The sequence below is a fragment of the Manis pentadactyla genome, chromosome 6 (genome assembly GCF_030020395.1).
Source record: "Manis pentadactyla isolate mManPen7 chromosome 6, mManPen7.hap1, whole genome shotgun sequence".
NCBI lineage: Eukaryota > Metazoa > Chordata > Mammalia > Pholidota > Manidae > Manis > Manis pentadactyla.
Genome location: NC_080024.1, coordinates 46,076,795 through 46,089,671, shown reverse-complemented (window position 1 = coordinate 46,089,671; position 12,877 = coordinate 46,076,795). Strand labels below are relative to the sequence as shown.

Here is a 12,877-nt window from a genome sequence, read left to right as displayed (position 1 = left end):
GTAAACATACAACATTAAATTGGAGAGAGGGAATATGATCATGTCTGTTACACTTACTTTTCATTCAGGTTTGTTTCTGAAGATATTATACATTTGCAGATGTCACTAAATTCTAGTTTAATTAGAGTTAAAATGTGGTTTTCTACTAACTTTGACCTTTGTAATTTTTTGAAGTTGAGAAACAAGGTTATTATGTTTATTCAGACACCACTGCTATTATCAGCAGGAAATGCACTTAAAAAAAGGCAAAAACCCAAAACAAAAGATTTTGGTAGTCCATCCTCTTGTCTGGTGTTCCTTGAGCTGCTTTCATTGCAACATGTATGTAAGTTTATACAGTATTAACATAGTACGTAAAGTACCTAGAAGAATTAACATAATAGATACGTACCAGAATCACAGTCCTGAACTTCATATAGGGTAGTCTGTGATCTTCAAAGTTCTTTATACAAAGTTCAGTACCCAGAATATGAATAGAAGTCATACAACACCACTATTATGTGTATGAACTTCTGTCACAAACTCCCTCTATCACTTTATATATTAAAACCTGAGGATGGATGCAGCATGCTTTCTTAATGATCTGTTACGCTCAAATGTCTGATCCTATAATTTCATTCCTATCACATTCTAAATCACTTAATGAATAGGGTTAACTAATTCAAATATTAAAAATGTATGGTACTAGAAAGCAGTATGGCGGTTCCTCAAAAAACTAAAAATAGAAATACCATATGACCAAGTGACTCCACCTTTGGGAATTTACCTGAAGAAAACAAAATCCCCCATTCCAAAACATATATGCACCTGTTTATCACCACATTATTTACAGTAGCCAAGGTACAGAAGCAACCGAAGTGTCCATCAATAGATGAATGGATAAAGAAGATGTGGTACATATACACAATGGAATATTACTCAGCCATAAGAAAAAAACATATCCTACCATTTTCAACAACATGGATGGAGCTAGAGGGTATCATGCTCAGTGAAATAAGCCAAGCGGAGAAAGACAAGTACCAAATGATTTCACTCATCTGTGGAATATAACAAAGCAAAAACTGAAGGAACAAAACAGCAGCAGACTCACAGAACTCAAGAATGGACTAACAGTTACCAAAGGGAAAGGGACTGCGGAGGATGGGTGGGAAGGGAGGGATAAGGAGATTAAGGGGCATTATGATTAGCAAACATAATGGAGGGGGGGCATGGGGAAGGCAGTATAGCACAGAGAAGACAAGTAGTGACTCTATAGCATCTTATTATGCTGATGGACAGTGACTGTAATGGGGTATGTGGTGGGGACTTGATAATAGGGGGAATGTAGTAACCACAATGTTGCTCATGTGAATGTATATCAACGATACCTTAATAAAAAAAAAGATGTGGTACATATACACAACAAAATATTACTCAGCCATAAAAAAGAAAAGAAATCCTGCTGTTTACAACAACATGGATGGACCTAGAGGGTATTATGCTAAGTAAGTCAGGTGGAAAAAGACAAATAGCATATGATTTCACTTATTTGTGGAATATAAAAACAAAACAAAATGAACAAAATGGCAGTAAACTCAGACACTGAGAAGTGAATGGTGGTAACCATGGGGCAGGGGTTAGGGTGGTGGGTGGGGATGGTGAAGGGAATAAATGAGCACAAAAATTCTCAATATATAAGCTGGTCACTGGAATGGTAGTACAGCATGGAGAATATAGCAAATAATTCTGAAACGTCTTCCTATGATGACACATAATTGGGGTGAGGATTTAATAATGTGGGTAACTGGTGAAAACAGTGTGTTGTATACTTGAAACTAATAAAAGATTGTGCATCAACTATACTTCAAAAAGAAGCTGGACAGAGTGCCCCTCTCTAATGTGGCTGTCCTCGGAGTGAATGACAATGGCCTGCCAGAACTTTCCCTCCAGTTGACCACAAGGCAACATTCATTTCTGGATAGCATGCCATGATCTAAGATTTTCACTTTTTTGTCTTTCTGGAAAATCTCCTAAGATATCTCAGTATTCAAGTAGGTATTTGTCTAAAGGAAAAGTCATTCAATTCAATAAATTTAACAAATATTTGAATTTAAAAAATATGGTACAACAATTTTATAATTTTTTATCAGTCCACTTGTGGGTTTATAGTATTAAGTCATTTGTATAAAAATAAGGTAAAATTCATAACTATTTTGAATTAGAAAGATTTTGGCAAAAATAGGATCATTACAAGCTGTACTAGTATAAGATTAGAGTGTAGGATAATGTAATCTCTACAAGAAAATGAAAAGTTCTTAATTTGAGAAAATGATCTCCTTTTACAGATTATTAGAAAATAAGTGCAAAGCCATGGTTCCCCTCTTATGAAAGGCTTACACTTAAGTTTCTGAATTTCTAAACCACAAAATTTTAAAAATGAAGCTAAGTCACATAATTGAAATTAGATTACAGAGATTTATTATGTTAACAAAGGAATTAAATAAAAGAGCAATTTGTAAGGAAAAACTACTTAAAGTTTTGTGTAAATGGGTTTGAAAAAAGCCAATTTCAGATTTGGTGTGTTTATTTAGAGTAACTATACTGTGAATACAAAAATTATATCTACTGGCCTCTGAAATGTACTATATGTTATTTTATAAGATTTAATTTTGCATTTGGATTTTCTTAAAATGCTTTTGCATTTTCTGAGTATATATTGGATTTATGCTCAGACATATGGAAGAATCTTTATGGCAAGACAGATGAAAGCATCCTAAAGAATTGCAGGGTATCAAAAATTACCTCCAAACTGTATTTTCCCTCTGACTCACTTACTAAAAAATACCTGAGTTTTCAAAATTATGTTTGCTGTAAAGTAGTAACACTTTAAACAACTAAAGACCTTCAGCTTACTTTTGTTTGTATAGGCCCACCTACACAAAATTAAGAAAAAAAACTTAGTTGTAAACGGATCTAACGTTTGAGACAATTCTTACAGAGGTTTTAGGTGGTTTTAAACATGGAAAAAAATGATTGCTTGCGTTACAGGTTTAGAAAGATTTATGCTCTTTAGATTTATTTTGAATATGTTTCATTATTAAATAATGCAATAGGTAAACTTTAATAAAAAAGTGGAACAAATCTTTCATAGATATAAACTTTAAAACTCAGTTTTTTAAAAATATACAGACTATTTAAGTATACTTTCATCATAGGTGGTGAAAAAACTTGCCTCATGATGTTCTCAATTTAAAAAATGTCAATTACAGTACTAGTACTGAACAGCCAGGAAGTCAATTTCTTTACCAACTTTTAAGTTACCATTTGACATGATTTACAATCATGTTTTCTTAGGTTTTACAATTCAGAAGCACTTCAACTTTTATATGCATATGAAGAAACTAAGATTCAGAGATTTAAAAATCACATAACTTAATCTGAGGCAGAAATGAGATTAGGGTCCAGTTCATCTGACATTTCAGTGCTACTACTGAAATATGATAAAATCCATTTATATTGCAAACAAAAGAAGCACTTAATAATATTTGAAAATACACTTAACAGAAAAGGGATAAAAAAGGCCTAACTAAGTATGTCACTAGCAAATTATGCCCATTTTAAGTGTATCACTTTAATTTTTCATGGGATCTCAATGTCAAAGGGTCTCAGTCCAGTTTTCTGGTGGATTTGTTTACACTTGCACACAGAGTAATCAAACTTGAGTAAGTACTATTATAATACTATGGACCTCTACAATGAAGCTTAAGTAGTATTTAGTTCAACTTGTAGGTGGTATTTAACTAGGTTGATGATTTATCAATTCAAGAATTACCCTTTCGTATAACATCATTAATTGTCTTTCTTCCAGGCTTAGAAGCAGTGTTAGTTAACTCAGAGTACTACTGTCTACATAGTTCTGCAGTCAGTATTAAGAGAGCCCTTTAAATGTTGGTGCCTTCTCTGACAGTTAATTATGATAGATATTTAGTTAAAATCTTCAGGCTAGATATACTAAGAAACTTTCATAGGAAAAAAAAAAGGCCCATATTTGGATTTTAATGTATGATGGTCTTTATTTACAACTTTATTGGCAAAAAAGAAGAGGGAAACGTTTAAAACAGTGTAACACAGGGCATTGTAGCTGATCCTGTCAGGTTTAAGAATTCGTTTTAAATGTCCACCTAAACTGTCCAGAGATATACAATACTGAATCTGCATATGCAGTTTCCTTTATGAAGTACAGAGCTCATATGCAGGCGGTCTTTCAAACGTATAAAAGAAATGAGATAAAAACTGCATTAATGAAGGGTATTTTAAGTTTAAATTTATGTTGTCCTTGTAATAACACATGCCCAATAAAAATCAAAAGCTGGAAAAGCAGTTACACTTTCTACTTGAGTGGACAGATACAACAATCAATCATTTTCTGCAATGACCATTATATTTTCAGTTTATCGTGAACTACTCTGAACTTACTATGAGACGTAGCCAAAATCAGAAGACAAGATGTAGGGAGAATATTCCTTTTTTGGAGGAGAGTAAGCTCTCCAGAATCAGCACGGGAAATAAACATCCTGTTGAAGAATTCTAGGTGAAAAAAAAATAATGTAGTCAAATTCAGCTCATGCTGAGCTGGCTTAATTTTTTCGTTGACTTGTTTGGTGTCATTCTTCTAAATCAAGTGTGTTTAATTCTTCTTCTAGTTCATCCAAATCTTCCCCAGTAAAAAGATTTTCATCAACAGGAACAGCATCAATGGCTCCATTTTCCTGTCCCTCCCCTTCATTGTCCTCTTCCAAATCACTTCTTTCACCATTTTCAGCCATACCTCCAGAAGCTTCACTTAATTTGTTTTCTAAAAATAAAAATTGAAATCAGTAAGGCCTAGAGACAGAAAAAGCTATTCCATTAGCAATTGACAGTCACAGACTGACACTACATTTCCTATTTTCCTTTTTGCATGAAGGCTTTCCTGAAGATAACTCCAAGGAGAACTAATATTTCTTTTTTTGGGCTTATTTGTACCAATGATCTATACCTAGCATAAACATGTCTTTCATTGTAAATATTTGACTGCTTAATGGTTCATATATTTGAGGGCAAGATTTATCTTATACAACTTCGTTTTCCTTACATGACACAGCAATTAGATTTTTAAACAGTCACCTTCCACATATTTTTTGAATTCTATGAATAAATGGCTATGGAATAAAAAACACAATAAAAGCAGCTACTTAGTTTTTGGTCTTGCAATAATTAAATCACACCAGTTGTAATGTGTAAATAAGCATGAAGAGAAATTTTCATCTTGTCATCAAATTATGAAAGAGAACCTAGGACTATGCAGCTACTTTTCTTCACAGGCTATAAATGCTACAAAACAAAAATGCCGCCTTTTCTTATTCAATGACATCAATATTTATACAAAATATTTTTAATAGTTTAACCTGGATTTTAGCTATTTCAAACAACTCTGATGAGAAAATCTTGGGGATTATAACTGTAAGTACTTCAATTGCACCTACTGTACCAAAGTCCTACTTCTAAAAGGAGCAAATCAGTCTGCAGATTGGCATTAAGATAACTGCATGACAGCATTTTCAGGTCTCAGAAGGGTGGGCCAATTTTTCAAGTTAAAGCTTTTATTTCTCTTTTATTGTAAAAATAAGGTTTAATTTTTTTCTCTCCCAACTTTTGCCTTGGTTAGTAGTCTACCTTTCCTCTCATAGCAACTGTGCCAGTTTTATTTACTTCTCCCTTCAAACTCCTTAGTCAAGGCAAAATTAGACATAAATTACATTAACAATCCTTATTTTCAAATATGACTAGCTAGCCTCCCTTCCATTCTCATTCTTAACTAAACTCATTATTTACATTTCCAGATTTTGCTTCTATAACGAATATCCTTTCATTTTTCCTCCTCTCCCAGATCCTTACTCTGGGCCTGAAGACATAGTTAGAATTCCCATATCCTAAAAAGCCCTTCCCATGACCATCCTCAAAGTTCTTAACAGTGAGTTGTTTGTACTCATTGTTCTCCTTCCTATCACTGCAATCCTGATGAACACTGCCCCCCTACTCCTATAATTCCTTCCCTATTTGCACCTAAAGAATTTTTTCCAGTTCTCATCCTATTTGATTTACTGAATCTCTTAATGTTTGTCCTCCTCAGTGTTTTTCCCAAGCTCGTCCTATTTGAATAGTCCAAAACACTGGTATTTGCACTGCGTTCTATAGTATTTTCATCCTATATTTTGTGACTGGGAGAATTCATTCACTCTCAGCTACCAATGTAGATAACTTTACCTCCTGTGAATGTCTACACAGTATCCTACACAATGTGTCCTTTTTTGATAAAGTATTTCAAACTCATGGGGTCCCAAATTGATTAGCTACATCCCTAAACTCACTTTTGTCCCTCTCTACTTTCAGTTAATGGCTTCTATATCCACCTGACTACTTATTTCTACAACCTTCACCACTCCTTACTTTTATATATGGCCAAACCGCACATTTACATTTACCAGTCTGGTACCCGCAGGCATCTTAAGCTTGCCGAGCCTAGTCTCCTTCCACATACTTTTTGAATTCTATGAATAGAATTTTTACATAGTTTCCTCGTTATTAGATTTACACAAAAGTTGGGATACTTACCATCTTTTTCTGAAGTATATGTGCTGAATCTTTCAAGACTGGCTACAGTAATACCTGTCTCATCTACATCTCTTGGGATGTACAGGCTTAAATCTATGTCATTTACGCTCACTGAATCATCAACCTTTAAAGACATATAGAAGAAAATTGTTACTACTAAGAACAGTTTTCATAAATTGCCTTCTATCTTTGACATTTACCTTAATGAAACAAATTACTAATGCCAAATGAAAACAAACGATTCACTATTGCACTATATCTAAACTTCTTGAAAAAAAATAGTGATGCCATACTTGAATCTTCTTCCTCTGACATCACTGTTTTGATATACAGAATATGGTATTTTTATTTTTCAAATCAAAGATATAGTTATAATTTTACAACCACACAAAAAAATGTAGTTAGTGATGTGCTATTACTAAGTTTGTCTACAACCAAATGATTCTGTTGTCATCTACTCCCTACTCTGAATGTTCCAGTTAGTATCTCTGTCCCATCATTTTCTTATACAAAATACTAAACAAAGAAATCTTTTTTTTTTTTAGGAAGAATAAAACATATGCTTTTTATAGCTAATACTTATAAGCACTTGGCTACATACCAGGAACTATCCTAAATTCTATAAAATTATATTTACATAAATATAAATTTATTAATTCACTTACTTCTCACGGGTACCCTGTGATACAGGGATTATCATTATGTCCTTATTACAGCTGAGGATGGAGGCCTAGAGTAAATGTAATTTTCTATACTCAAATCAGGACTTGAACTGAGATCCCAGAGTTGTTACTCTTAACCATTTTGCTTTATTATCTCTATTGTTTTTCTCAATCAATACTGAGAAGATGAGGTACCATCCCAAAGCTTCCTCTTACCTCATCACCACCTATTCCCTGGGTGTAACGGGTATCATCTGCTTCCTCATCGTCATCATCAACCAGTTCAGGACGAAATTCAAACACCTCACGACCACTGATCTATTCAAATACACAAATGTTATCAACTCAGGACAAAATTCAAACATTTCTTGATCACTGATTTTAAACATACACATGATTAAATAAGGATAAAATCATACATGACACAGAATTTTAATAAAGGAAGAATAAAGAATCTACTCAGGTGAGTCTGGGACATACCACTAATGCTTTTCCTGCTTTGAAGTCTGCTTTCCTTCTTTCCATATCTTGCTCAAGCTTATCAATCTTTTCTTGTCTTTTCCTTTTCTTCCATGCAAGGAAAGATTCTAGGGTGATTTTGGTAACATTTGGACCTAGGGCAGAACGCTGCAAAGATAAAAGAGTTAATTTTTTTCCCCCAAAGTCACCTAAAATACTGTTTTTAATAGTTTTCTCTTAATGGAATTAAGTCCTTGCCTGTGACTGTTATGAAAATATTAAATTTAGAATAAACTGATGTATTTTATTTTATGTGGCAATGAGCAAAATGAGTGTCCAGAGATACAAGCATTTCTAAACATAAAGTACATTATTCTGAGCTATATTTCTTTTCAAAACTGAAATTGAGTAAAACTTGTCATGAGAAATTGTTTTTACGTAAGTCAAATGCTGAAAACAATATTATGAGAAGTACCATGACAATAAGTTTCATTTGTGTTCCTTAGGAAATAATGGAAAAAAACTAAGCAAAAACAGCAACTGCTTCACAGGGCCAGTAAGTAATAAATATAAAGATAAAAATAATATTTGCTGAAAGTCTACCAGGTATTCAGAGTTAAATGCTTTATATATATATGCTGACACACTGATCTCCACAAGGAAGCAGAGACAGTGATGGAATATTTACCAAAAGTCAACAGCTAGTATGAGGGAGAACTAGGATAACAAACCCAAACGCACCTGACTCTGAAGTCTACATTTTCTATTATACCATATTGTCTCCAGTGTGAAACATCAAACAGTATGTTAATTTAAGAACAAACGTACATAATCCCACATCAGACATTCATACAAAATACTAAGATTATCCAAGACAAGGCAAAGTAGATATAGTTTGAAACATACAACCCTAAACCTAGTATTCCCAGTATTTTACACATTTTTGTGTCATTCCCAGGAGCCTATCTGCTAACTCAGTAATCCTATCTACTAACTCACAGAATAAAAAGTAGTCTAGGCTGTGCCAGCAATGAGCAGGTCAAGATTCACTTCAATGAGACTCATTCCCCCATATCAGCAGAGTGATTATCTGGAGTCCAGGGATGATAGAACATGTAACTGAAAAACTAGTAGAATCGTCTCCTTTCATACATACATATTAATGATTATAAAAATGGCAAAAAATAAAAGACTATCAGGGAAGCATTTAAAACTTCATGTCTAATTAATTTGAATGCTTAGCTTTTTAATGAACTGATTTCTATAAGATACCAATCTTATAGAAACATTTATTTGGCTAGCTCTTAAAAAATTGTTTTACAATTCTAAAATTAATGTCGTGATTGGCTAATGATTATGGCTACATTTACATTTCAGATATACAAGAATTAAGAAAAAGGAAGACAATTTTGAGAAAAAGACATACTTTTCCCTTTTCCTAACAATATGTTATTGCCACCAAGTGGTAAACGTTAGAATTTCACATCAAATGCTGCTTTAGTTTTTTGAATGGTAAGATTCTAGTTACCTCTCTTTCAATTAGATCTTCTAATGAAATTTCATCCTCTTTCTCTTCTTTCTTTTTATCTTTTTTCAATACAAATCCAGGAGGAAGGGCATGACGATACATACAATTATCACCCCCTCCAGGGCATACCCAAAACCAGCCATATTTGTTGTTTTCAATAGCTTCAAGGAAATGCTTGCACACCTACAGAAACAATATTATACAGAGTAGTGATTCAGTGTAGTTCATTTATAAGGTAAATACTTAAGTATATGGAACAAGTTACATTCGTATTCACATCCTTAGGCTAACCACTTATGTAGAGAGCAACCTCTGTGCAGAAATGTTCATATAAGGTAATCTTAAAATATTTACTATGATGGGGGGAGGAGCCAAGATGGCGGCATGAGTAGTTCAGCAGAAATCTCCTTCCGAAAACATATATAATTTTGAAAATACAACAAATACAACTATTCCTAAAAGAGACACCAGTAGATACATACAGTACAACAGCCAGGCTACATTTACATCTGTGAGAACTCAGCATCACACAAAGGGGGTAAGACATAAGCTGCGGCCCAGCGGAACCTGAAGGCCCCCCTATCCCAGACCCTGGCAGGAAGAAAGGAGTCAGAGCGGGGAGGGAGTGAAATCCCAGGACTGCTAAACAACCAGCTCTAGAAATCCGCACCACGAGTGCAGAGACACGGTACACGGGGTGCTGAATATTAGAGAAATGGAAAAGCAAAATCTGCGAGCAGGTCCCCACAACGCGCCCCTGAGACAAAAGAAAAGCAAGTGCTTTTTGAAAGTCTAAAGGGACAGGGACACCACAACTGGTTGAAGTCATCCTGACACACACCCCATAGCACTTGGGAATCCGGGGAACTCTAAGCGACCTAACCCCCTGGGCGGCAGCGCAGCTCTGAAGCCCATCATGGCAATAAGCAGCGTGCCAGTTGCTTGCCCATCCAGCGCGGACCCTGACACACCGGCCCAATAGTGTGAGAGCGGCAGCATGCATGCCAGGGAAGGCGGCGCCAGAGGGGCCCGGGAGATACCTGCGCGAGCCTGCAGCGACGGCAACAGAGTAGCCTGCATGAGCCCGCGGCAGTGGCGCTGGAGGGGGCTAGAAGCGGCCTGTGCAAGCCCACAGCGGCAGCACCAGAGGGGACTGAGAGTGGCCTGCGGAAGCCGGTGGCAGTGGTGGAGGAGCAGCCCAGGCATAGCCACGCCCCTAGCAGTTCACACAGAATCTCAGCCCGGCGTACAGCCACCCAGGCAAGACCCAAAGGCTGCTGTAGGCACACAGCTGCCTGACGGGGCGCCGCTTGCATGGGAGAGTGCACCCGGTGCGCCTGCCACTCCCCGCAGGGCTCTGCACTACTCCCAATCTCATTCTGTGAAGCCAGCATCACCCTAACACCAAAACCAGGCAAAGACCCCACCAAAAAAGAAAACTACAGACCAATATCCCTGATAAATATAGATGCAAAAATACTCAACAAAATATTAGCAAACCGAATTCAAAAATACATCAAGAGGATCATACACCATGACCAAGTGGGATTCATCTCAGGGATGCAAGGATGGTACAACATTCGAAAATCCATAAACATCATCCACCACATCAACAAAAAGAAAGACAAAAACCACATGATCATCTCCATAGATGCTGAAAAAGTATTCGACAAAATTCAACATCCGATTTATGATAAAAACTCTCAACACAATGGGTATAGAGGGCAAATACCTCAACATAATAAAGGCCATATATCATAAACCCACAGCCAACATCATACTGAACAGTGAGAAGCTGAAAGCTTTCCCTCTGAGATCGGGAATAAGACAGGGATGCTCACCCTCCCCACTGTTACTCAACATACTATTGGAGGTCCTAGCCACGGCAATCAGACAAAACAAAGAAATACAAGGAATCCAAACTGGTAAAGAATAAGTTAAACTGTCACTATTTGCAGATGACATGATACTGTACATAAAAACCCCAAAAGATTCCACTTCAAAACTACTAGAACTAATATCGGAATTCAGCAATGTTGCAGGATACAAAATTAACAGACAGAAATCTGTGGCTTTCCTATACACTAACAATGAACTAATAGAAAGAGAAATCAGGAAAACAATTCCATTCACAACTGCATCAAAAAGAATAAAATACCTAGGAATAAACCTAACCAAGGAAGTGCAAGACCTATACCCTGAAAACTGTAAGACACTCTTAAGGGAAATTAAAGAGGACACTAACAAATGGAAACTCATCCCGTGCACTTGGCTATGAAGAATTAATATCGTGAAAATGGCCATCCTACCCAAAGCAATATATAAATGAGATGCAATCCCTATCTAATTACCAACAGCATTCTTCAACGAACTGGAACAAATAGTTCTAAAATTCGTATGGAACCACCAAAGACCCTGAATAGCCAGAGCAATCCTGAGAAGGAAGAATAAAGTGGGGGGGATCTCACTCCCCAACTTCAAGCTCTACTACAAAGCCACAGTAATCAAGACAATTTGGTACTGGCATAAGAACAGAGCCACAGACCAGTGGAACAGAATAGAGACTCCAAACATTAACGCAAACATACATGGTCAATTAATATTTGATAAAGGAGCCATGGACATACAATGGGGAAATGACAGTCTCTTCAACAGATGGTGCTGGCAAAACTGGACAGCTACATCTAAGAGAATGAAACTGGATCACTGTCGAACCCCATACACAAAAGTAGATTCGAAATGGGTCAAAGACCTGAATGTAAGTCATGAAACCATAAAACTCTTGGAAAAAAACATAGGCAAAAATCTCTTGGACATAAATATGAGTGGCTTCTTCATGAACATATCTCTCTGGGCAAGGAAAACAAAAGCAAAAATGAACAAGTGGGACTATATCAAGCTGAAATCTTCAATACAGCAAAGGACATCATCAATAGAACAAAGACGTTCCCTACAGTATGGGAGAATATATTCATAAATGACAGATCCAATAAAGGGTTGACATCCAAAATATATAGAGAGCTCACGCAGCTCAATAAACAAAAAGTAAATAATCCAATTAAAAAATGGGCAGAGGAGCTGAATAGACAGTTCTCCAAAGAAGAAATTCAGACGGCCAATAGATACATGAAAAGATGCTCCACATCGCTTGTCATCAGAGAAATGCAAATTAAAACCACAATGAGATATCACCTCACACCAGTAAGGATGGCTGCCATCCAAAAGACAAACAACAACAAATGTTGGCAAGGTTGTGGAGAAAGGGGAACCCTCCTACACTGCTGGTGGGAATGTAAATTAGTTCAACCATTGTGGAAAGCAGTATGGAGGTTCCTCAAAATGCTCAAAATAGAAATCCCATTTGACCCAGGAATTCCACTTCTAGGAATTTACCCTAAGAATGCAGCACTCCAGTTTGAAAAAGACAGATGCACCCCTATGTTTATCACAGCACTATTTACAATAGCCAAGTCATGGAAGCAACCTAAGTGTCCATCAGTAGATGAATGGATAAAGAAGGTGTGGTACATATACACAATGAAATATTATTCAGCGATAAGAAGAAGACAAATCCTACCATTTGCAACAACATGGA

The 12,877-nt window shown here is 36.1% G+C and overlaps 1 protein-coding gene across 1 annotated transcript in view; it reads right to left on the bottom strand.

Moving 5' to 3' along the window:
• Nucleotides 1-3,160: 3,160 nt before the first annotated feature.
• ZC3H15 (zinc finger CCCH-type containing 15) overlaps nt 3,161-12,877 on the bottom strand; it is a 28,596-nt gene continuing 18,879 nt past the window's right edge. Inside the window, exons 6-10 of the mRNA XM_036924889.2 lie at nt 9,283-9,465; nt 7,776-7,922; nt 7,512-7,613; nt 6,634-6,757; nt 3,161-4,834 (exon numbers count right to left, since the gene is read on the bottom strand). Coding sequence (XP_036780784.2) covers nt 4,644-4,834; nt 6,634-6,757; nt 7,512-7,613; nt 7,776-7,922; nt 9,283-9,465 — 747 coding nt within the window. The 3' untranslated portion in view covers nt 3,161-4,643. The remainder of the gene's footprint in view (nt 4,835-6,633; nt 6,758-7,511; nt 7,614-7,775; nt 7,923-9,282; nt 9,466-12,877) is intronic.